Genomic DNA, 27854 nt, shown 5'->3' on the forward strand with positions numbered 1-27854 from the left:
CAGAAACACATTTTCCTACCATTATTTTTCAGCTTTATGGTTCAGGCTGAGGTGACATCATCAGATACAGGACAAAAAACCCAAATAGTCTTATCCCAGCATTACAGGTCAATCTAGGCCATCAGAGAGAGACACAATAACACACACGTGTGAATATAGAATTAATGGTCAAACATTAGTTTAGTTTGATACATTGTCCCACACACCAAACAGGCATACAGCAGATTTATTCAACACTGGAGACAATAGTTTCTCATTCACAAGATACTGAGGGAAGTTGGATCCGAGAACAGACAATAATTTTCAGCACAGTAATAAATGTGTGGAGATGAATCGAATCCCATTCTGTTGTGCTTATTTACACCAGGGGAATTTTCCCACATGCAACTGCTGTACAGTCTCCAAAGGTAGCAAAACAATAACAACAAACCCCTCCGGTATGACTATTTGACTCATCCCCGATAAGCAGGTCATACATTGCAAAATAATATTACAAAAATAATAAGTGATCCTTAAACCAGTGGAAGTTGTGTACCTAGAAAGAGAAAAATAAAACCAATCACAAGTATCAACTTAGAAGCATCTTTGGCTGTTTGTAACAAAATTAAAATATTTGGTTTGGTTTTCACTGGTGTCTTTTGTTCGGAAACGTTGGGAATGTGGCGTTTCATTTTATATAGCACCGTTAAAAACTACACAAAAGCCTGAAATATGAAGGAAAGTGCTGCCAAAGAGTTCGGATTTTGCATAGAAAATCTAAATGCCATGATGGAAGGTCTATGGGTCGCATTCAGCCCATCAAAATACTGACCGTATCAATGATCATCCATGCAGGCCACCAGCATATAGGAAAAGTTATCTGTCGAATCAGTTCAAAGGCTCTTGATTTGGTCATAGAAATGCTTACATTGGAGCAACATTATTTCCAGACACCACAACAACATCAACAACAGTCTTGAGGTGAACACATAGAGGTCCTCTCTGTTCAAAACTGCATGCTTTAATAGCTCTGCATCGGTGTGTTACTGAGGTAATTGCCTCATATGGCTTGCATTCATGTCTCAGCGGACTTCAGCTCCCATAAATAGGATTATGCCATGAAAACGGCCTCTTTAGTAAGGACTCAGAGTCCCAGACTGCTGCTCTTCTGAAAAGGTTTCCATAGGTAGCAGCCTACACCTGGAAGTCAGTCCCAAAGTGTCTGATCTGGGCGTCAGTCATAGATAGATAGGTGGTCCTCATACTGGGTGAATACTGTAAGGGGAAATGATGGAAAAACACACATTAGCACATCTGCATTTAAACAACAGTATTTTAAGAATAGCATCAAATTAAACATCAAAATGGTGTGATGTGATCTGAGTTTGGGGAGAATTTCTCTTGATTATGAGCTGCTCTTTAATTAGGAAGATGTGGAATCAGGGGATGGTGCTTTAAGGGGCAGGTGAGGAGCAGACAGAGGGCGTGAGGCGGGGGTCACAAAATAAGTTACACTCACATGTAACACTCTAAGGATAAAACTGTGGCAGAAGGTCAGAGGTCACACAGCTCATGTACTGTGTGTGGAGCTTTAAGGGGGTCTTTAGGTTTTAGGGTAAAACATTCTGCACAGCCAGTTAAGCCCACAGTGTGTTTCAAGGAGTGGAATGAAAATGAAATGCAACAAATTCAGACCATGTTAGACAGGAGAAAACTTACGGTTTTTAAAAGTCTGAGTTAAAGAAATAAAAATAACAAAAGTTAGTAACAAAACACTGGTTAATATTCAGTATATAGATACCTCAGTGAGAAACCGCTTACATAGATGCATGAGCAAAATGCATTGCAGAGCTGACTCACAAAAAATAAACTCTATAGATTCATACACTGCAGTTTTGTTGATTTATTGCTTTCCCCAGGTTTTATGCATCTGTTACATGAACAAATAGAAAACACATTCCTGTAAAAAAGAAAAAAATGTCTCACTAAAATTTTAAACAGTGGTCCCCTCTCTCTCTCTATCTCTCTCTTTGTCTCTCTCTCTCTCTCTCTCCCCGCTCTCCCCTTCCTCCTTTCCTCAAAGTCTTTGGTACGCTCTGAATACAGTTCAAGCACTGAGTCAGCCACGCAAACAGAAAACATAGTGGAAAAGAAACTTCACCTGAAAGAAACTTCAACTGTGTGTTTAAAGTTTTATCTATCATCTGGCTTAAGCTCCGGAGACACGCCACTACAGACTATGATTTCTACCGCTAGACCTAGATACCCGTCTTTATTCAACAAAAACCCGTGGCTGGTTCACACGTATGGAATGTAAGCATTAGTCTGTGTCATTAGTTTTTCAGAATTAGAAATACAAACCAAGGCGGCGGTGCAAAAGGGCATGAGCCCGTGCTCTGAGCTCGGCAGTGAGAATCAGTGTCTGCATACAGAGATGGAACTGAGCTGAAAATCAGTGCACTTCAGTCAACAGCCAGCAGAGAGCAGTCTTCATTCACTTGCAAAGCAGCTTTAGTTTTGACAGTGTGAGGTTCTGCACAGTGTGTGTGTGTGTGTGTGTGTGCTGTTATATGTTCACGGCGCTGCTTTGCATGCTTTCTGTTAGTGCTGCGGCAGTGTTTAGGTCAGCAGTGCCACCATCACACTAGAGACACCAGAGCCTCATAGGGCCAACGCACCGAGGGAGGTGGGGATCCTCTCCCTATGAGCGGCACGTTCTCATATCTAGGACTCCCTCCAAACAGCATGGACTGATTCCTGTGACGGAGAAGGAAAGAAAGGCAATAAGAGATGAAACACACAAATACTAGTATACTGTCGTCATCTCTTGATCTTACATGTATTCAGGGGGTGGCATGACATTAGAAGCAGTTTGCAGAGGTGGCTGAATGCTGGCCTGGCTACCAAGGCTGCTGGTATAGCTACAGAAACTGGGGATGTTGGACCTTCTGGGGTTGTAGGATATCCGCCGTGCTTGGGGGTTGAACGGGTCCTCTTCATCTATGTCGTCGTACTCTTTATCCCTGGATGGATGAAAGTAGGAGACACACACATACAGACAAAGACAGAGAGAGTGGATGCGTTAATACTTTGCAGGAGTGCATTGCCGCAGTGTGTAATGGGATAAGGGGGTTGCTTGGTGCTGACCTGCTGCCCATTAGTGTCCACACTCTGAAAATCGCACACAGCATGGCCGAGAGTGCACAGGCAGCCAGCAGAGAGAACAAAGTGAGGTAGAGGAGCCCTTCCACCCCATCATAGCACACACCCATTAGGGAATCCACGTAGTCCTAGAAGAATGGCCACACAGGATGTACATGTATTTTACATATAGTACAGTCATTTACTGTTAGTGTCCAGTAAAAATAATAGTCCTTTTCCCAAAGAGAACTTCAGTGCATTCTACTATATGTGTATATATCTACTCCTCTAAACCCACAGAGATTAAAAAATCCATTAACTGCAATTACAAAACAATCATTTGAATTCTGAGGTTTACAGACAAGCATGTCATGTGCACACTGATGGACTCTTGCACACGTTTATTTATGTCACTTTTTGGGGACGTGAAATTGACTTTCATTCACACCATGGAGGCTAAAGCAAACCACTTGTGCTCATGCGGAACAGAAGTGAGGACACCCTTGGTTTTTTTTTCCTTTAAAATAAGTTACAACACAGTTTCCAAACGGGACACTGGCCTGGATCAAGAGGTGTACCGGACATTTAAAAGGGGGCGGTTTAAGTCCACACTGGGACGGCATTAGCTTGCCGTCGTGAATGTAAACTCTCTTGTCTTACTTTCGCAGTTGAGAGGGGAAAAAGCAATTGCAGCCTGTCACAGCAGAGATAGTGACAGAAATTCAGAGCTCAGACTTTACAGAAAGAAACACAATGTTATCTTTTTCCATTCTGAGACCCTCGTGTTACTCCGATGCCATGCACGTTACAAACGCATTCTTTGGTTGTCTTGCTTGCTATATCTGAAGAATGACTAACAAGCGCCTTGACATTTGCTTAGTTGTGTGTTGTCACTGTTTCTGAGAACTTCCTAGCGTTAATATATTTTTATCGTGCACTTTGACCTCCTCGTCCACCAAACTCCTACCGTGCTGACATGATGAATACAGTCCCCAATTGGAGCCAGATGTAACAAAAGGACAGACCGACCCCCACCCCCCACCTTTCCTTATCTCTATGCTTTTGTTAAAGAATGACACACCTGCATGCAGCATACACATTGCAGTTGTCATAGGAAGGCGCTATTGATCTGAAAATCCACATCTGATATTAACTCACAGGAGCAAGACAGACTCATTTCAGCACTGAGATGTCTTATTCTCTTTAAAGATAACACTCTGACAATGTGAAACCTGCAAAAGTAAAGTTAGACTTAAAAGTGAGAAAAACCGGGGGTGGTGAATAGAGCCTGTCTAACAGAGACAGAGTGTTCTGGCAATGGTGTATAAAAACATGTCAGTCTATGAGAGGAACATGAGATGCGGTTGAAAATCAGTCAAGTTGGTGGCTTTGAGCCACGCTACAAAGCAGCCGTATTAAAAAGTGTCCTGGTTGGAGTCTGGCCTCACCTTATGTAGCCTGCGGCAGTCGAGCAAGGCTGTTAGCTGGTGGACACTGAACTCAGTGGAGTTCAACAACCGCTGGATCCCCAAAAGGTCTCTCTGTATAACAAGGCATAGGAGAGGAGAGAATGACGCACACTTTGCCACCGTCTGCTGTAAGAGTCTGTCAGCCCGCCACTTACCTGTGCTGTGGGAAAGAAAGGCACGGAGAACTGCAGCAAGCCCTGGATCTGGATTTGCATGGTGGTCAGAGAGCGCTGGCAGATTGTCAAAGACTGTGAAAATATAATCACCCACCGCCGTCACAGGCACAGACACCCCACCACAAACAATGAGAGGATCATATTAAGGAGAGCATTGTTTGGGAGCATCATGTCAACAAGTAATTTGGTGCTAAAGAAGGGTTTATAATGCGCTTAACAGTACACATTTCTTTCAACACAGATAGGCCTGGATTATCTCTCACCACCAACCGTCTAGCCCACCAATCACTGTCCCTCCTCCCATTCCCACCATACAATCTCAAGCACAAACAAAAGAGCAATATTTTTATCAACTAGGCCATCGGAGAAAAATATTATCGCTTCCTACTTAACAACCATCATTTTAATCCCTAAATGGAAACTGTGCCGATAACCAAACATGCAGGTTTTAATAATTACTGGTTGTGGATTTATCCCCCACAAATTCCCTAAATACCAGCCACAAAGACACAGTATTGCTCATGAAAAAAATTTACAACACTATACAGACATCGTAAAACATAAAGAACATAGGAGGATCACACTAGCTTAATTTGCATGATGCCGTGCAAGCGTCGAACTGTGCGTGGTGGGAAGGTAGAGCATCACTCAAGAGAGAAAACCTCATTGTTAAGCGGGGATCCAATTCACATTCTGTGCTGCAAAACTCCACGCTGGGTTCAGTGATAGATTAAGTGATCATGGAGGCTGACTTCATCGCCCTGTTCAGGAACTTGTTTACCAGTCACCACCACACATTATCATCCAGTGCCCCCGGTCATGTACAGTAAGACGACCTTAACTGTTTCTAGTGCCACTTCAAAAAATTGATTTAAGAGCCATTACAGCTCCGGCACCATGTCTGCGGTCTATATCCAGCTGTGAATCGATTCTAATTAAAGAATGCAATTAAATACGACTGGAGTTTTGTGCTTATTATATAAGTTATATGTCTACATTTATGGTCTTGAAAAGGAATAGTTTCTGAATGGCAGCCATGAATTAAATTTCGGTGCAGTGATGCTTTTTAGAGGTTATGTGACAGCTGTGTAATTTATAGAGGAAATTTTAAATGCACCTGCATTTTAAGCGCCAATAATTAGCGTCTTCGGAGGGTTCGACATGTCAAAATGTTTCTTTGAAAGGGCACATAAAATGGGCAGAAGTCTTCACACAGAAATAAATCAGGATAACCCGTTGCCTGTGTGCAGTAGCTGCTTTTATGCATGATATATGTTAAATTCAATGAATTGCAAACAAATGTTGCTGGTGACAGCGCCCCAAAGCGCAAATTACACACAGGCAAAAAGATACGGCTAATTTTTCTGAGACTGACTTTGAAAAAAAGGAAAAATCTTTCATCAAAGTTTATCACTTTAAGTAATTAAATTAGTGTTGGAGCCTCATTTTTCAGATCAGCTGATTAGAGCCTGATAATGATCTAGCTGCCTGGCATCTAACAAGGAAAAACTAATCTTAAAATAGCAATACATTTTCCTGTCTGTGACCCACAGTAAACAATTACATTTGTAGGCAGGTAGCTGAGACTTTGAACATTTTGTCAATACCTGTTGGAAGGGATTTGGTAGATTCGGACTGCAGAACAAATAATAGTGTGCAACATCTGGTTGGTGAGAGAAATAGAGAGACAAGGGAAAGAGATTAGCATTGCTTCCTGATATTCAGTGACAGAGCTGGTAGTCTGTGCAGTTCTATTTGTGAGGATACATCACCTGCACTGACGAAATCCTTGGTGTGATTAACAATAAACTTGTCCGGAGACACACAAAAGTCACTGGTGCCCTGTAGGAAAACAACAACATGCTGTGATCTCGCAAGTATGCAGGACCAAAAGGAGCACAGTATTTATTCAAGCCATGAACTACATCCAATTTCTTGTGCTGCAGCTGAGTTCGACTGATTTTGCAGTGGGCAGTTATTGACAATCTCTCAACAACACGAGTTATTTGTTCTACAACATTTTTTAATCACCGGAGCAAGTGAGCCTGTGAAATCAAAACGTTCACGCAAATGCTGAGGGACACATGTGATACAGCAGCATGTGCGCACTGAACACACACATGTAGATACACGTACATGCATTAAACAAGCATACAGACAAATATGCAGTTTGTAGCAACCGACCTCTGGCTTTAACGACCGTATAGAGCATGTCTTACTTTGCTGACCATGGATGAAATCTATTAAAATATTTTCGTGCTCTTCAGTTCAACCATGGCGAGCCCCTAATGTGCATGCATAAACAATTAGGGGTCAAGGTCTAGCAGCCTCACTGCACTCGGTCTTCCTCAGAACATAAAAGGCGGCAATAAAAAGAGTCAAATAACAAAAATAAGTTAAGAAGAATCATTTCTCAGAAACTGGGGAAAATAACAGGCTGCCGTTCAATTTGATCAAGTTCAAAGGGATCAAGAAATCAGTTGTGATGTGGACTCGCACATCAAAGCCTCAATGCCATTTATTCCTAATAAAGTTTTGTGTCCACCTCTTTTTCCCGTCAGCCTCTGTCAAGAGAGCATCTTTCTACGTAAATAAATAAGCATAAATGATGATAAAGTTTGTCATTGCTTATGATCAAGACAAAAACAAATACAGGATGCGAACAAAACACAACATGTGTAAAGCAAGACAAGCCACAAAACAGGTCTACTTAACCTTAATTCTCACTCTCTAAATTTTACATTACCAACACATCTCTGAAGTCGACTGCAATCACATGACATTTATTTTCAGCCAGAATTGTATAGCGACGTGTCAGACACTGTTAGGATGTTACCCTTCATCTCTATCTCATTATACTAGCGGGGACATTTTGTTTATGCTTCATCTCATCAAATATGTATAAATTTATGAGCATTTTCTAGGACACGACCATCATCTACCTTCCTTTCAAGATGCACCATGTTTTCCCACCATGCAGTTTGTGAGTAATGTCTTTATACTTACTTTTGCATACTGCCGCATATTCAAATTCACATCCACTGAAGGCCATGTTCTTTGATAAGCCACTTCTGCGTGGAGGACTGGCCTACCTATTAATAACTAGGCAGGTAAAGCTACTGAGCAGTTTACCTCAGCTCACTTAGGATGTAACAGGCTGACAGTGACAGAGACACGCTTGATGCCTGAGACAAGCTAAACTCATCTACTCTGGATAAACCAGCCAGGGAGGTTAGAGGTTTTCATTCAGGGTCATGTTCTTCTATAACGAGCTACGGTAGATGTAAACACAGTCAAAGATATTGATAATCTGGCCTTGCAGCTGCAAAAAAAAAAGCTCTGAGCGACTACATTTCACATCCACGTAGTTAATTTCAGGTTGAAATCAGCTGGTACCCGCCCGTTTAATTCTCCCTCTCCCCTCATGCCTCACTCAAAACAGCTGTCCAGATGTAAAAAATCCTGCGGGATAATCCACAGACGGGATAATCTACAGGAGGCAAGGAGACAGTGGACATGATGGATACAGAAGGCTGGAAGCAAAGGGTTACTCTTTGTACCCCAGACTGTGTCCTTAATACGAGCTCCATTAAACACACTAAGCCCAGATGTGCTGAACACATGGTGTGGAGACAGGAAGAGAGAAAAATCTGTCAAATATAAGGAGGACATAAGGAAAGAGAAATAAAGCTGAGCACAACGAAAGAGGAGCTTTTGAGGGAAGCAGAGCTAGTAATTAATGTTAGAAACAGCTTTGTTTACAACAGTGGGGCTAAGGGTTGATTAACCTAAAAGGCCGGGGACTTGTAATCAGCTTTACTGCATGACTGACCATAGAAAAACTCAACAAGCACATGCAAGACGCTCCCTAACCAGGAGAGATGTCCAAGAACATATGTTTATTGACAGTGATACCCTCGGGAAGTAAATGCATGAGGTGGGAAGCTTAACACAAGATCCATCACCGACCACCAAGATGTCAATGTTCTCAACTCCGCGGGTTAAAAAACAACCAAGCGGTTTGCAAGAGCGCCTCAGGGTCGGATCAGAAATGAATAAATAAGCAAATAAATAAGAAGAAAGCGTGAGAAGATTTTTTTTAAAAAAGTGTTAAAACTGTTTTTCTCACCACAGCCGTAGCAGTACCCGCTCCCAGGGAGGCCCAGCTCAGGATCAGAGACAGCACTACAAAAGCCATGATCCTGGAGGAAAACAGCAAATGGGAGAGAGAGCGTGCGTGACAGGGAGATATAGACAAAGACAAAGACACATGGGGAGAAGCAGATGAATCAGTTTGTCTTTGTACCAATGATCTTCAGCTCATTTTCACCTAGTTAATTTGATTTATTCTTTTCAGCATTTGCCTGGGAATTGTTCTCCTTTTGCCCGAAGACAGAGGCCCAGCTAATGCTTTGTACTGGTGCATCGCAGATTAGACGATACAGCTGAAATTCAATTTATTATGGAATGATATAGAGATAAATTAACTCATGACTCCTTGCTGAATTCACTTGTTAGCTACAGATTTATAAAAAAAGATCTATTCTATTCAGAAATAAGTTTGACTGAAACAAAAAAAAAATAAAAAATTGTTCAATAGAGGTCTCACAAGACCACAACTAAAGATAATACTACTTAAAGCCTGGGGACTTTCCATCTCTGTCTTTTGTTGTTTCTGCTCCGCTGAATTCCACTGGCAACATTTTAATTGGCTGCGCTTCCTGTCAATCATGGATGTATCAGCTGTCAATCTCTCTGCACCTCAGCGTCAATCAAACGCTTTGCTTTGCCAGTCTCTTGTTTTATCTGCCCCCTTTTGTCAAAAAAAAGGGAGCGAAGAGTTCAACAGGCTCTTAACAAGGAGGTGGATTATGAAAAAATAAAAATAAAACATCCAAAAATCTCCTTATTTTCAACCACATTCTCTTAGTGACCACTGGCAGGAGCTGGAGAAAGTGCTGTGAATTTGAATGGCCCCCTGATGGATGTGAAAAAAAAAGGCTACAGAGGGCTGCTGCTCTCAAATCGCTCCTCGGACCCTCTTGAAAGCACCAGTAAAGTAGCCTGAGAGCACTTAATAATTAGTTAAGGGAGCAGACTCATCCTGCTCAGGCGATCAATAGGCATTAGGAAGACCCATCAGAGAGGGATGTGCAGGGAGATCTTGAGCATCATCTGCTAACGCTGACACGTAGGCGGCACTAAATTGGGCAAATGGGATGGGAAGTCTGGACTCTGGATTTGCTTGTCAGAAATCAGTGTTGGTTTAAATTATAGTTGCAGTTTACTAAATCAAACATTCCTCCTCCAAATCTTTCTATTTCCTTGAAATCCAAATGTGTTTTTCTATTGTTTAGAGAAGAAACTGCCGCTTTGATCTAGTTTGGGAATAAAGAAATTAGATTGAGCAAACTGGTTGGTTTCCTTGAAAGTATGTATAATATTATATAGGTCGTCTTCGATCGTATGTGGAAATGAAAATAAATCCATTAAGCGATTTGAGGATGTAATGCTGTTGTCGGTGCTGTTAATGGAGTAACATGTATGGTGCCAGATAGGCTGACTGGTCCCCTGCCTGTCTGCAGTCTGTGATCCGGGCAGAGGCCAGTGAGAACAGAAGGCGACTGCAAGAAAAAAAAAAAATGGCTTCACGAGTAAATACCTCCACATACACACTCCTTGTCTGTACCTACATGATAAGCAGCCATCGAGATTGCTTAGCCATCCCCAAGCACATGGCCAAGCAGATGACCAGATCCAGGATTAGCAGCAGCAGATAGGTCAGCCACCTACGAAACAGGAAAATGATGCATCAGTACAAGAAAATCTAGTGATCACTTTTGCTTGTGGGCTGCATACAGCACTGCGTGTACATGTCCAAGCCTCGGGAAGCTCTGGCCCAACATGTAGTATGCTCAACGCTGAATGTGTGAGGTCTGTATGTGCTGTATATCAGCATCCTTGTCTCCCAGTTAGAAACCATCTGTTTCAGGTAATTTCTAGCCAGTTGGCTTAATAATTCAACGCTACAAATCCATAGGCATTAATTTTTCAAGCTCTGTCCTTCACAGGAATTGCCTACAGTCAACCTGTACTTGAAGACAAAGTGTGTGTGTGTGTGTGTTTGTGTGAGTGTGTGTGTGAGAGAGAGAGAGACAGTTCTGAACATGTGGGGATGCTTATGATTCAATCTTATCTCCACAAGCCCCGGGAGTATTGTGAATCTTTTAGCAATGACCAAAAACACTGATGTCAGGATGTCTTTAGACGTTATATATATTGACAAGGACTTACTGTGGCATATGTGCAGTAGTAAAGGTCACTAGAGAATATGATTCAGTCATACTATGAGTGAATCATCACTGCTACTATGTGAGGAAGTCCAGAGGTAGCTTAACAGACCTTCACAATAAACTCCAAACTGGTTATTCCTACGCTTGCACAAGAGGGCACACAGATGGAGAAAAACACTGAAAGAGACTGGATTTCACTTTATCTGAACAGAACTGCAGGCACGTTTCTCTGAGCACATGGACAGAGAGGAGTTTAGAAATAGAATAGGCAAGGGAGGATATAATATTGGAAAACAGAATGGTGTCATTTTTCCCTTGTTCGAATAACACTGGGCTGGCGATAACATTTGCTGTTCATCAATAAAGCCCCGCCACAGGCTGGTCATAGCCCAATGGCTGCATGAAATCCAATCAACACCCAGGAGATTGGTGTCAGAATGCACAAAGTGGCAAATGTAGTCCAAAAGAAGATCGGGTGTCGGGATGGGAACAAACACAGAGAGGGAATACGTGTTCCTGAAATTAAAGATAGGAATAGGTCAGTGAGAGAAGACAGCCAGTGATGCATCTGTTATTCTTTCTCTGTCACGCCAGTGAGTCAGAGCCACTCGCTATCACCAAAGCTGCTTCAATAAGAGGAAAATATGGAAACTTATCTAAGTTGCATTTAAAAAAGCTCCAAAACATTTATTTTTCATTCTAATTATCAAACAAATCAAAGTTTATTTCAAAGACGAACAGTCCAATCACCTTTCATTTAGCTAGTGACTCATTTAAGCCCTGATTACATGACTATGCAGGAGTTTTACTGTATCATTTTGCAGGCACCCACTCACTGCTATAAATAAATTTACATGACAACCAGCAAGACTTGAGGTTGTGACTCACGAGTCATCTTCTCTCTTAAATTATTTGCATCCTGACAGAAAGGTCCGTTTGAGCACCCATACTTTGCTTGCACCTTTGAAACTACAATTTGAGTCAAACTCTTTCAAAAGAAGAATTTTAATGAATGGACTTAACAAAGGAGAGAATTGAAGTCACTATTAAAGAGCAAATTTAATAAAAACAACAAAAGAGACTGACACTTGATATGTCTGTCTGTTCAGACGTAGACTGTCCACATTGTGTGGCTCTCATAATAACAACTGTGAGACAACACAGCAGACAGCACTTTATGAATATTCAGCTGCCATGTAATACAGACATATTAGAACTGTCATGGCTGGATTACTCACACAGCAAGAGGTAAAAAAAAAAAAGTCCTTGGAGCCCCAGATCATCAAGGGGAGTATTTCTAGCCCACAGAACTGAGAATTAAACACTGATTTGTCAACTCACAACTGTGGAAAGCCTGAACATGTTTGCTTAAAACACATGACCATTATATTACCAAACGGATCCAGCCAGAAAAAAAAAGTGTATTTACTGCACTGCAAAGTCAGTGATGTAAAACAGAATTAAAAAGGCAAAGTTTTGGAATAAATCTCTACACAAGAAACGAAACGCCGGCATCGCCTGAACACGAGCGTAGTGAACAGTGTGGATATGGAGCCGCGGTGGAGGTTATGTTAGACTGCCTTTCTTGTATATAACCACAGGCAAAGTGACTAACACAACTATCCATAGACACAGGGAGATGAGCCTCATAAATAGTAAACAAAACAACAAACTATGCTGTTAATCATCTCGCTGCATAGTTACATAAGTAAGAGCCATGCAAGTTTTTTGTACTATTGAGGGTATAGGCTTGAACTCAACTTTGTGTACTGCAGAAGTGAAACGTTGAATATGCAATGATAAGTTGGATGTCAACAGAGCAGGTAGTGCAGTATGACATATGCAAATATGATCCAACATATGTTTTATCAGTTGAATTAAACTGGCTGAGAATTTTTTAATAACATGTTTCAGAATGGGAGCTTCGAACTTTGCAATTTATTTCTGCTAAATCTGCAGACCTAATGAGACAGAAAGGAGTTACGGGATGAATTTGATGAGACGACATCAACTCACACATCAGGATAAGCTGATTAACTTTGTGCCTATAATGTATAATAAACAAATCCATTTGCAGAAGGTACCTTACTACCCTGAATCTCTCTTCTGCTTCCAATTTAGTCCAAATTACTCTTAAAGTGCAGCAATGAACAGGATGCAGAATACCAGCACTCTGACATTTTATGTGCTAAAGAATAAAACAAGCTATAGAACAGAAGCTATCAAATTACACTCACAGTTTGGAGCAGCAGCCTTTGGAGCCTCATAAATTAGTACCCCCCTGCTGAATTAATGCTGGATATTTTATTCATTTGGACTACTTTGTTGTTGTTTGGGATTCTCTCTGTTTATTGAATCTCAGCTTTGGCCTCTCGATGCTTTTTTTTCTCTCACAATTCTCATCTCAAAAGTCCTCAAAGAGAGAACCGCCGTGAAATAATAATTGCAATCAATATGAGCAATGGTCTGCAGGTAAGGAGATCATTTATGGTCTAATAGCCACTCTGCCATGCATAACATTCTGTGAGAGCATTATGCGCTAGAGCTCAAACTGCACGGCGGGGAATAAGCTCAATTTTAGCTTTCGTTTATTTAGCAATCAGGAAAAATAGCTTTTCCGGTCTGTGTTCCAGAACGGAGATCAATAAAATCCCATCTGCTCTGTGTCTAGTCTGGATCACTTTTGGTCCCATCCTGAGCAACATGTTTACCTCAACCACACACAGATGAAATAAATGTCAATCACCTCAGGGGAGAAATTACGGCCCCACCTACCTATAATACTCAATGAAGGCTGTTTGATCGGCTATGGCTGCCAAGTCAACATTGGCTTTGCCGATATCCGGCAGAGCAGTCAGCTCGCGGATGACGTTGTTGACCATCAGCTCCATGAAGCGCAGAGCTTGGAGGTAGTCGGCCCTCGTGGAGAAGATTTCATCCAGCCGTTCCAGGTGCTGTTTGAGCCCGGTTTCCACATTGCCCAGAGATCCCACAACCTAAGAAAAGAAAATAAAGATAAGAGAATGGCAGAACGGAAGAAAATGGGAAATAGTAAGTAACAGAATAAGGGAGGGGAAGGGTGAAGAAGAGTCAATGAAAAAACAGGGTCAGAAGGAAACAGGAACATAAATAAATCCATAAAAAATGGATATTCATAAAAAGAAGATTGAAAATACAGAGAAAGGTGAAAGAACCAAAGGAGCACTCCCTCGAGAAAAGATTAACTTTTCTCCTCATCCGTGTGTTTTATTCAGGTAAACAATGTTAGAGAGGAATACTGATAACAATACCGGGGAGACCTGTTATCACAGGGGGCTTTGATAGTGAGAACAGAGTGGGAGGAGGCATGGTGGAGTAGAATAAATACATTTAACTTTTCAGTACATAAAACAGTGTGATGCAGTAAACGACTGCACTTTCACGGCATCAATGGAGCTGGAAACGGGTCAATTTTAGCCCGGTGTTGACAGGGGAAAATTGTTTCTCTATCATTGCTACATTTCAGACACAATAGCTTGTATAGATATTTTTTTTTAAAAATGGAATTGAATGTCAATTCACGCTGCAAATGTAAACAAAAGCTACCAAAATTGAAAATATGCTCCTGCTGTCACTCCCACAATTGACTGATAGGTCTTTCAATACAAGAACACTACTATAATTACATTTCAGTGAAGAGTTTTGACAGAGTGAGTTTAATATTCATGAAAAATAGGTTCATGTAGTTTGAAGACAGACAATACATTTTAAAATTTTCAGCTATAAGAAGGATGGTGAAGAACAGAAAGCGAATAAGGGTGAAGATGTCCAACTATCCCCTCAGTTTGGAGATTCTAGATTAAATAGAAACATCTACAATACCTCTCCAGTAAAGTGTCGGTCTAGAAACAGCAGACATTTTGTATCTTAAGTGACCTTTTTTTAAGATTTAGTAAGAGGACCCTGGTTTTAAAAGGACACTCACACACACCACCCACGCCACAATGGCTTTGCTAGAATAGTATACTTAACATTAAAGTGAGTAGGAGGCTCGAGTAATTCTGAACAGATGTTGCTTTCTGTGTTTTTAATCTGCAGCAGTTTCCAGCAGTCTCACTTCCTTTATCTATCATCTTTCTTCCATTACACCCATGACTTCTTTAACACGTTGAAGTATTCTGAGTAAAACCGCTCATTCCCACTCACCACGAAAGGGGACAGAAACATGTCTCCTTGACACCAACACTGACAAACATTCTTGATTAAATCCTACTGAGTGGATGCTTCTGACGGTTTGTAAGTAAGATTTCAGAAGGAGTAGCCATGAGGAGATGAAGCAAAGATACAGGCCCTTCCTCCACTCAAGCACTCCCACGGGGGAAGAATACATGATTGCCAGTAAACTGCTCTCACCACCCATCTATGTTCATCATCTTTCACAGCTCCTGCCACAATGCCTCGAATCTTATCTGCAAGCCTGTATGCCTGAGTGTGAAGAATGGGATCCATCAGCTAGCTGCTGTGGGTGATCCACATTTCCCTAATCTGGACCGTCCCGTCTTCCCTTAAAATGGATTAAAGCTCACTTTTACTGAAAGCAGGTCACAAGGAGGCTTCTCCTTATTGGACATGCCTGTTAAATGAGACTGGCTGATTTGAGGCTGACAGCATCAGTACTCCGAGTGCCAATTTACATGCAACTGAACCGTTCTGCTTGATGCCTCCAGTGATTTTATATATCTGAGATTTACTGTATTAAGTGTGACAATAAAACAATATATATGATCAGAGCAGTTTAAAGTCAAGCAAGGCAATGCAGTGAGAAATAGCACACTGAGGGGAGACATTCAGGGGAACTGATGTATGGTGCGGGAAGTCGTAATCATTTTGTTCCGAGAAACACAAGACAGCTTTCACTTTCAAAGAGGAAGAGCTTTATATAAAAGAGTAACCATGGCTGTAAATTGGAAGCAGACATTCTGATATAGTGTGATTGGCATGTTTTCTCATCCATTATTTCCGGGCAGCACTGAGGAGCTCTTAATATTGCAAGCTGAATGCTGGAAATAAGACTGAAATAAAAAATGCTTGTGAACAATCAAAAGCAAAAGACTGAATGGTCCTCCTCATCAGATCTCTCTCCCCCCCCTCCCCGATGATAGATGAGGATCCCTCGCGGAGTGAGAGTACATATTTTATGACGAGAAGAGCCTTAACAAGGCGTCAGTAGAGCAAGCTGCTAGACTAAATCACTAACCTCACAAGAACCCTGTGAAGCAGATTTGGTTGCTCTTGTGTCTATGTGCTTTAGTGGACAGATATAATATCAACCCCAGTGTGTGAAATATAACAAAGAAAGTGTATTTAAGACGTTAAGGCAAAGGCAAACTACTGAAGTGATTACTTTTTGAACCGAGTTAATAGAAGCACACATGAAGGGCCGAGAAAGGATTTGATAAACCAATAAAAATCAGTGGAGAAATGACTCCCTCAAACACAAGACTAAGGCAGCTTCAGCTTCATGGGATGGAGAGCCGGCCAAGGCATCAGCTCTGTCCTGTAAATGGAGAGGAGTGCATTACATCAAGCTATGATTCTGCAAGTGAGAAAGCCTTTCTTTCCCTTGGGAACATCTATGTTTCCCATGCAGCCATAGTATATATCATGCTACGGCATCAAATCAATACCAAGATACTGCAGGGAAAGTGAGCAGCAAGGATGTGAAATCATCAAAGTTGAATCCAATTTACCTTCTCCAGCACAAAAGAAATGCTGCACTGCAAACTACACCCCTTTTCCAGGTTATTTGTTACACCGAGCTGAAACTAATGCAGTTTTTGTTGAAGCTTCTTGGGAGTGGTGTCGATTCGACGTTCCGGTTATTTGGGGGGATATAGCTCGTGATGCGGATGAATTATATAGCACGTGCTGATGTTTCTAATATTTTGTCCACCACATTTATATCATATTAAAACAGCATACACTTCATACTTGTACGATTTGTCTATTTTCATTTGATCTTTTTTTAAAGTATCATCATGACCCAAATTGTTGCATCCTACAAATAAATATATAAGCTACATATGGATTAAACATAAATCTGTTCTCTCTTCACATGCTCAGTATTCAGCATATAGAGCACACAAATCTGTTTGTGTCCATACATTAATACAATATGTGTGCATGAGGCCTTTAAGTGGATGTGTGATACTGATATGTCCATGCACACACACACACACACACACACACACACACACACACACACACATACATATATATGGTACAGTAAGACTGAGAGAGATGGAAAAGAGGAGAGGCTTAACATCCATTAATGCCCTGCAGATGGGAGTTAATCCTCTTCTTCCTCACTGTGATTATTGCTTCTAGCAAGGCCTTGTTCTGACTCCCTTGCTCTCCTTCCTCCTTCCTATCCCTCCTCCTCCCCCCCCTAAGCCTCCCAAATAACTTCCCTGAATGCAGGTCAGGAGTTATGCTGAAAGAATCCCTATTTACAAATCCTGAGACAGCAGTCACCCCATTTACTTCACTGTGACAAAAAGCTGATACAAACCCCCTGCAGTGAGGTGCTGCTTTGAGACAGATGCACGCCCCATTAACGGAGGAGGGATTCTGGTGTCTACCAGCTGTAAATCTGGCTCTAAGCAGAGTAAGCCATGAGAAGATCACGCTTTGTGCCATCATGGCCAATTAAAAATGATGGTAATTGAAAAAAAAACAGGAAAATTCTTAAATTGTAACTACTAAAGATAAAAATCATTTCAGTGACCAAATAATGTTAACGATGATGCGCTGGTAGATCGCAGCGAGCTTGGCATGCTCCTCTCACCAGATTGTTGATGCCACCCAATGTGTGATTGGCATTGTAGAGCGAGTAGGTCAGCTGGTACATCCCATCGTTGGTCTCACTGTTTCCATAGAAACCCACTCCTACAGCAGAACTGTGCAAAAAGGAGAGAATCCAATTAAATAAATATTTAAACGTAATTAATTGTTTGCTTTATGACGGTACTTCTCAACTGCACAAGGTTATTAGAGGAGAAGTAAAACAAAGACATGTTATTCTTCCCAAACAGGACACACTGAGGCGGTGTGTGTTTTTTTATTATTATTACTGTTGAACCTTTATTATTGTAAATTCATAGAGTAAAACATGCTACTGGCAGCTGAAACGCCTCAAAAAAGATTCATGAATAAAGAAGGGACATCATTAAAAAGTAATTCATCCATTTTTGTTTCAATGATCTTAATGAAGCCTGATAAAAACTGTTTCTCCAGTCTTCACGTCCTCGTCGCTGCCATATGGGCTGGGAGGTTGTGAAACTGGATTACTTCCATCTTTTTTTTTTTTTTGTTTTGTTTACCCTTGTCTCTCACTCACAGATTCAGAGTTAAAACACATCAACGTCTTTTTTAAGCAGTACCTTTGAATGCGTTATCCCATTCACGGCTAAAACCACATCAGAATTCTGTTCAACATCTGAAAATGTATGCGAGAGGAATACACAGAAAACCTTATTTCCCACCTTTGTGCGGTCGGGGACTGTGCCTGAGCCGCCGTAATAAGGGAGGATTGGTGTCCTAACCCCCTGAGTCACTGTACCCTTACTGATAACAGTCTACAGTGACATGAGCAATGATACAATTTCATCATACTTGATTGCCATAAGGTCACTTTACACGTAGGTCGGAGGTTAGTAAAGCTTTCAACCACATTTAGGGGCAGTTTCCATAGCTAGAGGAGGGAGCTCATCAATCACACTTTCAGATAGCAGGAAGTCAGAGCAGGGTTTCTGAGGCACCACATGTAAGCGCAAACAGAAAAAGTGAATCTAAGTCCTGGTTTACTCTCACAATCACTCATGCGTTGAGGACTTTTAGGATAAAAATCGCAGGTCGACACATGAGCAGGTTAAAGCCGCCATCCTCCACAGTGAGGCAAAGGCAGGGAAGGAAGTTAATTAAGTGCAAAGACGGGATGTGGGGTCATTATTTTATTTAGCATCTGACACATCCTCAGGGTGTGAGTGAGTGATGTGTCATCGTGAATGCTTATGTGTCTTTTTGAGTCTGCCAGCATCCTGTCACTGTAACCTTGTAAGAATACTGAAAGCCACTGCCTGTGTCTTCTCCATTAAATTTCCTCTGGTTATGATTTGGGGCGCAGAGGGCACACAAAGCACAATCCAGTTTGAGAGAAGAAGAAAAAAAAAAAAACTAATGAACAATTACAGTAATCCTTCCAATCCAAACTGTGTGGATATGGTTGTAAAAATGACCTCATTCAGCTGGATAAAGAAAAGTGAACAATCTCGCTTTACGCCTTTCAAGGCATTTGTGTTCGAGCTGATCTGCAGTGGCCTGGATAATGAGCTCTTCATTAACCCTTTGGCCGACCTAGCGACATGTCAGCTACAGTAAAAGACCCACTAATGACAGAGTAATGAAACAGTAATGACACAGCACATCACGCGGCAGCTTAGCCTTCAGGAAATCATTAGCATTTTTGTTGCTGTGGAGATAGTCCGCAGCAGCTAGATGTGTTCAAAGAAACCAACACAATAAACAATAGGACTAGAGCATATGCGCACTGCAGGATATCCAGGATGTCTCCTTTCCCTCCGAGGGTGGATCACTTCACAGACCGTGTGATGACCGGACAACTGCACCTTATTACTAATGACACGCTGTGATGCGAACAAATGGCTACACTGGATGAAAAACACAGATAAATGCCTCGATTCTGTGAGGCGCAGTCTATTCTCGCAACAATAAATTGTATCAGGGTTAATAGGCCGACACAGACAGGAAAGATTTTTAGAATATTAGATTTGTTTTCTATCTTTAACTCTAATTTACCCCATTCATTCTCCTGGGTTCAGAACTAATCAGCCAGAGAGGTGCAGCTACTCTTGAATCCTGTTTTTCTATTTGGCTTCTGCAGGGCAACTGAGATGTAATTTCTTTAGAATATCATGTCGAATTAAAACCTGGAAAAAGTGAATGGGGTGACCGCAATAAACAATTAGACCTTTTTCAAATGATGTGAAAGCACATTTCTACTCATTTTAGCTAATGAGTATAATTACCACCTCGTGGATATTTGCCTCCGCCATCCAGTCAAGCTGCAGTTTTACATCCTTGTCTGTCTAGACGCACGATTAGAGTCACCACCTCGGTGTCCAAATAGTGAAATATTGTCCCAATCAGTGTTTTTCAAGAACATTACATCAAAGTGAAGTTGACCTTTGACTTTCTGGATATAAAATGTCATCACTTCATCATTCTAGACATTTGAAAACATTTCATATTTGATGTTATAATTATAAATTAATACTTAGCATATGAATTCTGAGGTCACACTGAGCTCGACCATTGACAGCCAAATTCTAAAGTTCATCCCTGAGTCCAACTGGATGTTTGTGCCAAATTTGCAGAAATTTCCGCAAGGTGACATGTCGTCGACGTTCGTGAGAATGGGACGGACGGACACGTGGACGGACGGCTGACCTGATACCACAATGCCTCCGGCCACAGCTGTTGCTGGTTTGGAGGCATAAAAAATCCCATGATCCAACATAATAAAAGAGTTAAAGCACAGTTTAGTGCCATATTTTTAAGAGAATCTTCATTTTATACATATCTCTTTGTGTTTCCGTACAAGCAGTCTTTGTGCCAGTCTAGCTTATAAAACACAGAAATATTTAACTAGCACATTTTCAAGTTATCTGATTCTACTGCAGCTCAAAACATCCATCAATAACAACACCATTCAAGACACGTAGAGTTAACCCCTGTATGGTGTTCGGGTTTGTGAGACCCGATTTCATCCGTTTTCATGTTGTTTATCAAGAGAAAAATTATACGGTTAATAATTTTTTTCAAACTCAGACTCATCAACAGGAGCCAAGGCCAATGAGTCTGAGTTTGAAAAAATAATTTTTCTCTTGATAAAAAAAATTAAAACAGGTCCCCCAGACCTGAACACCATACGAGGGTTAAACATGTCAAAACAACTATGGAGTCTAAAGAAAAGGCAAAATGTTGTTATTAGCAAGTAAACTTCTATGTAGAACATGCAAAACTAAAAGTGTGGCTCTAACCTGTAATGTAAAGACTGTTCAGCGTCGTGCTCATTTTTGGCAACAGTACAGCTTTTAATTGGAAGCCGTATGCACAAGTTTATTGGTTGAGCTCAATATATTAACAGCCACTGGTACAGGCTTCTATGGAGAGAGAGAGATGAGAGCCCTGAGCAGAGACTGGATAACAGAGCTCCTTTGCTAAGCAGCATCATGCCCGGGCACTTAACATTACAACGGGCCTTGTGTGCTGTAGCGGTGGCTTGGTATGGTCACAGAGAGCTAACAACGTTAAAGCCCAACACTTAGATAAATGTCACAAGTTGAAATGGAACTGTAGGCAAATTCAATCAAGCCTTTTTTGGGGACAGGATAATATTTTATCAAAACGGACTAAGTCATACACAAAAGTACAATTATACAACTAAAACACTGCGATTCTATGATATTTTGGTACAGTAGGTGTAAGTAACCTTTAACCTTAACGCAGCATATATTGTAAAAGTACAATATTCAATAGCCAAATCATAGGCTGAATCATTATGGTTTGTTAGATAATTTACGTGGACAAAGCAGAACAATCAGTGTCCAAAGTTTTGGCGGACATAGTCAGCTGAACAGTCACCTGATGGATTTGGACATCAGTCACTTTGCAGTCAGCTGATCGGGGCCCTGCTGATGATGTGGCCTGTCGGAAACACACCAGCTTAGCTGGCCTTGTTTGTAAAGAGCTGAACCGTTTGTTATTAGCAGGTAGTGCAGCTGCACATTAGCGCTCTTTGTTATAAGCTGGAGCGCCGTTCATTTTTTGTATGCTTGTGATTAGTGGAAACTAACAAATCTGGTGGGGAAGCAGATAGATCCAAGTCATTTGACTCATATCTGAATTTGAGCATCACTTCCTTTGACAGTCCCATGTTTTAGCTCAGTGAGCCTTTTCCTCAATGTCTCCTGGATGTGTGCAGCTATCCCAAAGCAGATGAGATGAGAGCCTTCATACAAAAACAATGCCCCCCCCCCCCCCCCCCCCTAAAAACCCCCACAATTTTCACTTATAATGCTCATTGTGTAGCGTCATCATATGTGTATACGCAATGGCTACTCACCATATGATGAGACCTGTGATGACAGCGGTCCAGGTGACACAGCAGGTATTAGGCCTTTTGGTGTCTTCATCTACGTCCCTGTGGCAGCAGCACACGCACACCAGGTACAGTGCCAGGACCAGCAGGCTTAGCCCCACACCCACTGCACCAACACATGCTAGAAATATCAGAGACTGTGGAGAGAGAGAGAGAGAGAGAGAGAGAGAGAGAGAGGAGGCAGGAGACAAAAAGTTGAGGTTAAGACAAAGATGCTATTCTATACTGAAAAAATAAATACCAAAACACTTTCAGCAGATCATATCCACAAATGTGTTTAAAGAGGAATTGTTATGTGCGGTCTTGAGGTGTCAGGCTCGGTGACCTCACCACTCCAAAGGCTGCAGGATGAGTGAAAACAACCCACCAGTATCAAACAACACTCATGTGTAAAGATATGTGCAGCCACCTCCTCCACTGATCGACATTATCACCGCTGACTGCTGCCTACAGCAAAGGAGATAGAAGTAGGTGGTCTTGGGGCAAACAGAACCCACAGAGACTCTTCTACCACAGCTGTGGCTCAGCTGAACTTGGACCGTGGCTAAGAGGAAAACAGAAAGGGTCCAAGGCTGTGGGAGGGGAGCATCATGTGATCATGCTTTCATTCAGTCTTGTGATTTGCGTACAGAACGGTTAAAGCCGCCTGCGGGATGGAGAGAAGCACTAATGTAAAGTTGAAAACACTGTTTTAAAAGAGTTTGTATATGGACACCATTTAACGATAAATCCTCAGGGTGCTCAGATTTCTTTTTGCCATAAATTATCACTACATGGCAAGTGAAGAAATACAGAATCGGTAGCACGCTTCAAGGCAGACGACACAGAATCATTTCTTTTGATTGGGCTATACTTAGTTGGGCATTTCTTACATTGCACAAATCGGTTTGTAATCCTGTTCATTTTCCCACAGACATGTCATATAGCCATTTATTTCCCGCTGCGTGTGCTATCTTGAGGCAGCAGACGCATCAGTCGATCTGTTTGTCTTTACAGCAGCACCATCAAACAAATCCCAAACCAAAATGTAAAAAGTGTTTGCAGTGCTGCACAAACACTGCTGGTGCTAATGGCTGATACTGGAACCAAAAATTGGACGTCCCCTTGTTAATCATTACTGGGAACATTAAATTTAGTGGGCTCAAAGTCAAAACAGTGAGCTCTTGGTGGGTTTAAAGACAATCAAGGGAAAAGCATGACCTTGATTTTAATTGAACATAATTTGCATTTAACTTTTAATGCCCACAAGTTCAGAAAGTCTGAGCCTGGCTGACTAAGCAGAGCTATTCCTAGACTATGTCTGTGACTAATTATTCTATTTGAATGTCATTGACACTGTGACTGAATGTAAATTATATTCTTTTGCATATTCTAATATAATCTTTCATTGTTCTGACTTCGTTTCAAGTAATTTCACACCGAGCCCCATTTTGCTCTTAGTTTCACTAATCTATATATTCCAGTCACAAAGCAGAGGTGCTTTAGTTTACAGCACAGTGCACAGGATAAATGAACAAGCTAGCAGTAATAACTACCTTATCGCTGACATGTTGTTTTACAAACTGAATTCACCGGCGGCCTCAAAAAATGCCCAAATGATCAGTTTCATTGTAACTGCACAGGAGAAAATACTATAGTTGACGTGACCAGTGATGTAACACTAATTACCTTAAACGAAACAGGTCAATACAGAAACTGTGCCAGCTGCCTCAACTGACACCCAGGCCAAAACCTTAATCCAATGATTTGCTAATCATTGGTTTCTGAAGACATCGTAGATGAGCCAAAAGTCACAGCGTGTAGAGTTTACGGTGATTTCAGCCCCGGTTAGATTTTCTGTCGCTATAAGTCAGCTCCGACCCTTCCTGCGCACTATGCTGCTGGTTCCACTCTCTCCTCTAATTTTCCACTCCACTGTTTTGTAATTAGGCATCTTGGCACTTCAGTTTCCACCGGCTGCAATGCCATAACAAGGCGAAGGACGCGTGAGAGAGAGGAAGAAAGGGAGAAAGCCACTGTAGTGTCTGCGGCCATCGTCCAGAAGGTCATCGATCTTTTATCTTCAGAAAGTTCTGTTTAGTACGAAGCAGGCTTAAGAATGGATCCCTGCCTAATTAACAAGTACTCCAATTTAACAGTAAACAACAAGCCTTAGGAAGTGTGTCTGTCACTGCTTTTCCACTCGCCTAAACAGACAACACATCAACATGTCGAATGAAGAACATGAGTTATTGAGAGACGACTGTCGGCCCTAAAGACTGCAAAGTCTCTGTGATGCCGACACGGCGTTCTTCACTCTTCACTGACTCGGTGCACAGCTGAGCCAGTGTGACACTGCTGGGATTCAGTGACCCAGATGGACCGTGGCACACGGACAGAGAGGTACAGTGAAGGACACGCGTCAGATCTGGGAGGTTTTTCGGTGAGAGCTTCATAAACGACCTGGTGCAAAAGGAGCACGCTGTAGCATGTGGACACACACTTCCACGACGACACACACAAACACTTGGAAACTTAACTCATACTTCTTGATGATTCATGGGATTGTTTCACCAGATAACAGTGGGCGTAAGTCTTGTCAAGCTCGAATTAGATCAATATGCGGTGTTATTCAGTTAAACCGAGGAAAAACAGTCTTTTCTTTGCCTCATCACAAATAAATAGTGTTTTTGTTTGGAGATGACTGAATTCTGACCTGTTTCTTCCACTGCCACCCACTTTAGGAGAAATAAAAAAAAAGGATAAATCAATTTGAGACAAATTACCCAGGCCAGTTTGAGAATAATAGTAGAAACACAACAAATGAAGAGGTTCTTTTGCGGTACTGAAGGACTTCTCACAGTTCTCAGCTTAACAACCTTATGGGGCAGCACATAGATAAATCAGAGAAAGATGCTTGCATGACTCACATCTCAATACTGACTTGGTCTCATGCACGACTGATAAGCGTTTGGGTGAGAAAATGTGAAGGAGAACATCTTTGTTAGACATTTCAAAGAAATACAAAGAAAACATGTAACAGTCCATCAAAACCAGACGTGGTCCTCGACTCGTGGTGTTTTCCATTTAATGCAGCACAGAATTTATACATGTGGAAAGCCCAAAGTCTGGTGGCCATTTTGAAAAATAACATTTGGTGAGGATTATGAACCCTACTTGAGAAACTGGCTGAAAATGCCCTAAACTTGAAAAAGCAGGTGAGTCTCTACATCTTTCGCCCTTTTTTCTCCAGTTGAGAGGGTTTACAGTTTAGGTTAAGGCTTAGCTATCAGGCTGATGGGTGTGGTCCAGGGGAGAGGGGTGTGGTTAGGGTCAGGGTCAGGGGTCAGGGGTCAGGGTCAGGGGTCAGGGGTCAGGGGTCGGGGTCAGAGTCAGGGTCGGGGTCAGGGTCAGGGTCAGGGCTGCTACTGAGGCTGAGGGTGGCATCAGGAGATTGGGGGAATCTGTTGATTCGTGTACGCTCATGGTTAGACCCTTCCTCTAGCGCCACCAGCAGGCCCCGCAGGGCATCTGCTCCACAAGCAGTGCTCTTGTTTTGAAGGCATTTGAAATTATTAGTGACAAATCAATGAGAAACTTAAGTTTAGATCTTGTTTCGACTCTTTTCATAGAAGAGAGACACCTCTGAGAACCGATAAAAAACAGAGTGGAGGCTTGAATTTGATCGCTGGAATTATTCAGGCTCATCTATGAGCGACTCAGATTTTCTTTTGGATCGTACCGTTATCTCAAGAACTGATTATTTCAGACAAATTAGGACCAGCGCAGACAAAAAAGGGGATTTTAAGAACTTAAATTAGAAGCAGACTGAGACAATAGGAGGTTTATTTCTCAAGAGTCGAGCTTGATGCTCAAAATCTAATATTGACGTCAAATTGAACTCAGTTATGAGAAATAGGCCTGGACAAAGAAGAGATCTAATTTTGAATATTCCTTTAATCTGAGTATATAGTAAAGAAATATGTCCACAGTAACAGTGTTTTCTGTGACGCACAACACATGAACACAAACCTTTTTCTTGTTTTTGATTAAATTAAATCATTTAGCTTGTATAACCATCGTTAGTGATGTTTCATTAAATGTACGCCTGTTGCCTGTAAATGTGCCATGTTCTAGTGAGACAATGTGACTTTTCTGTGTAATTACTGAAAATCCAGTTTTATTTTTGTAGACAAGTACATGATGAATCAAGTCTAGATTGCAGGAGCCAAAGAGACAATAAGAGAAGAAAATGAAGCCCCTAAAATAAAGGCATATTGGAAAGGCAATAATGAAGTGATGGACTGCAGATGGAAAATTATGACAACAACTGAGCATCCAATATTTTATTTTCCATCATACAAGCTATTTGTCTATAATGACTTTGGTCCTGGTGCCCACAGTCACCATCACTAAACATGGCAGTTTGGGACATTAACACGTCCTCAGATAACCATAAATTTACTCAGGGGAAATTAAAACTTTTTTTTTTTTTTTACTGAGAAAAACAATAACCTCGTTTAAGACATGCCTCACACAATCCAATTCTCTTGAAAGAAAATCATGAAAGGAATGGGAAAAGAGCAGAAAACAAGCATCTCCTACAGGGAATGTGTTGTTTACAGTGTTAGAATGAGCCATCCAGGTTTTTTTTTTTTTTCCCCCAACTTAGCTATGAATACAGAGGAAATATTATCAGGACAAAAAAGACTGAACATAAAATACAGTTGGGTTAAAATACATGATGAAGCTGAGTGTTTCAGAGTATTAATGAGTAAAACAAAGGAGTTGTTGTTTCCCTCACAGCTGTGTGTGCATGCACACAGACATACATAGATGCAGTACATGGTTGTTTACCGCCTGAAATATTTCATAACCCTGTTAATACAGGTCATGTGTCATCATGTGAGACTTGCAGAACAGCGTGGGTTCAAACTCCCAGACACTGGGACCAACACTTGCAGCATTTGGGGGGATTTACTGCTGCATCACAGAGCCAGTCTACAGGGGGAAGAAGCTTCTAACGCTCAACGCGGGAGTTTGTACAAAACTTTTGGTCTCAGCTGTTCATTTAAATGTGCTCTTCACGGTCGTTTATGAAAGTCAACTGCGCTGATTTTTTTTTTTCCTGGTGAGATTTGTTTTGAAACTACGTGCGCTTTTACGCATGGGAAGAGTTACCAACCTGCTGATAGCTCGCCTCCTCCGGTTTGAAAGTGTTGTCGATCGACTTGAAAAAGAAATTGAAGTGGGGGAAATTGTGCAGCCAGTACGTCCACCACGGAGCGACGTAATCAAGCCTTGCAGTGGCCATTCCGGCGTGTAAAGTCAGTCCGCCGAACCCTTGACGCACAAATATCCCCAGCAAAAGCAAACCAAAACCGAAATAAAACGCGACTTGAGGAGAGGTTACAGTCACTACATACTATTAAAGAGGAAGTTCCTCCTTTGCCAATGCGCCATCAGAGCCGGGCTGAATGTTAATAGCTCCCACTCCCGTTGCCATAGTTCCGGATGAACTGTGGAGTTGTGCAAGTGTTTGACAGAACGCGGCTCCAGTGCGGGCCAGGCGTTTGTATCCGGGACACAGGATCGA

General features: G+C 41.6%; 2 protein-coding genes across 3 annotated transcripts in view; one reads left to right on the top strand and one right to left on the bottom strand.

Moving 5' to 3' along the window:
- Window positions 1-199: 199 nt before the first annotated feature.
- Window positions 200-27780, bottom strand: LOC139216672 (protein tweety homolog 2-like). Of its 2 annotated transcripts, none has more exons than XM_070847868.1 (14): window positions 27444-27780; window positions 22244-22416; window positions 17885-17996; window positions 13834-14054; window positions 10459-10554; window positions 8895-8967; window positions 6538-6607; window positions 6373-6428; window positions 4745-4837; window positions 4569-4661; window positions 3127-3269; window positions 2925-3002; window positions 2658-2736; window positions 200-1254 (listed from the first exon to the last, which is right to left on the bottom strand). In XM_070847868.1, exons 1-14 carry the CDS (start codon window positions 27570-27572, stop codon window positions 1174-1176), a joined length of 1497 nt encoding a protein of 498 aa, XP_070703969.1. In that variant the 5' UTR covers window positions 27573-27780; the 3' UTR covers window positions 200-1173. The 2 variants fall into 2 exon arrangements, with proteins under 2 accessions (XP_070703969.1, XP_070703968.1); XM_070847867.1 differs by having other exon boundaries at window positions 2817-3002.
- Window positions 22457-27854, top strand: part of LOC139216673 (peripheral myelin protein 22-like) — a 155853-nt gene continuing 150455 nt past the window's right edge. The window contains exon 1 of the mRNA XM_070847869.1: window positions 22457-22473. The gene's annotated coding sequence lies outside the window, so the exon portion shown is untranslated. The remainder of the gene's footprint in view (window positions 22474-27854) is intronic.

The sequence above is a fragment of the Pempheris klunzingeri genome, chromosome 17 (assembly GCF_042242105.1).
Source record: "Pempheris klunzingeri isolate RE-2024b chromosome 17, fPemKlu1.hap1, whole genome shotgun sequence".
In the NCBI taxonomy this organism is placed as follows: Eukaryota; Metazoa; Chordata; class Actinopteri; order Acropomatiformes; family Pempheridae; genus Pempheris; species Pempheris klunzingeri.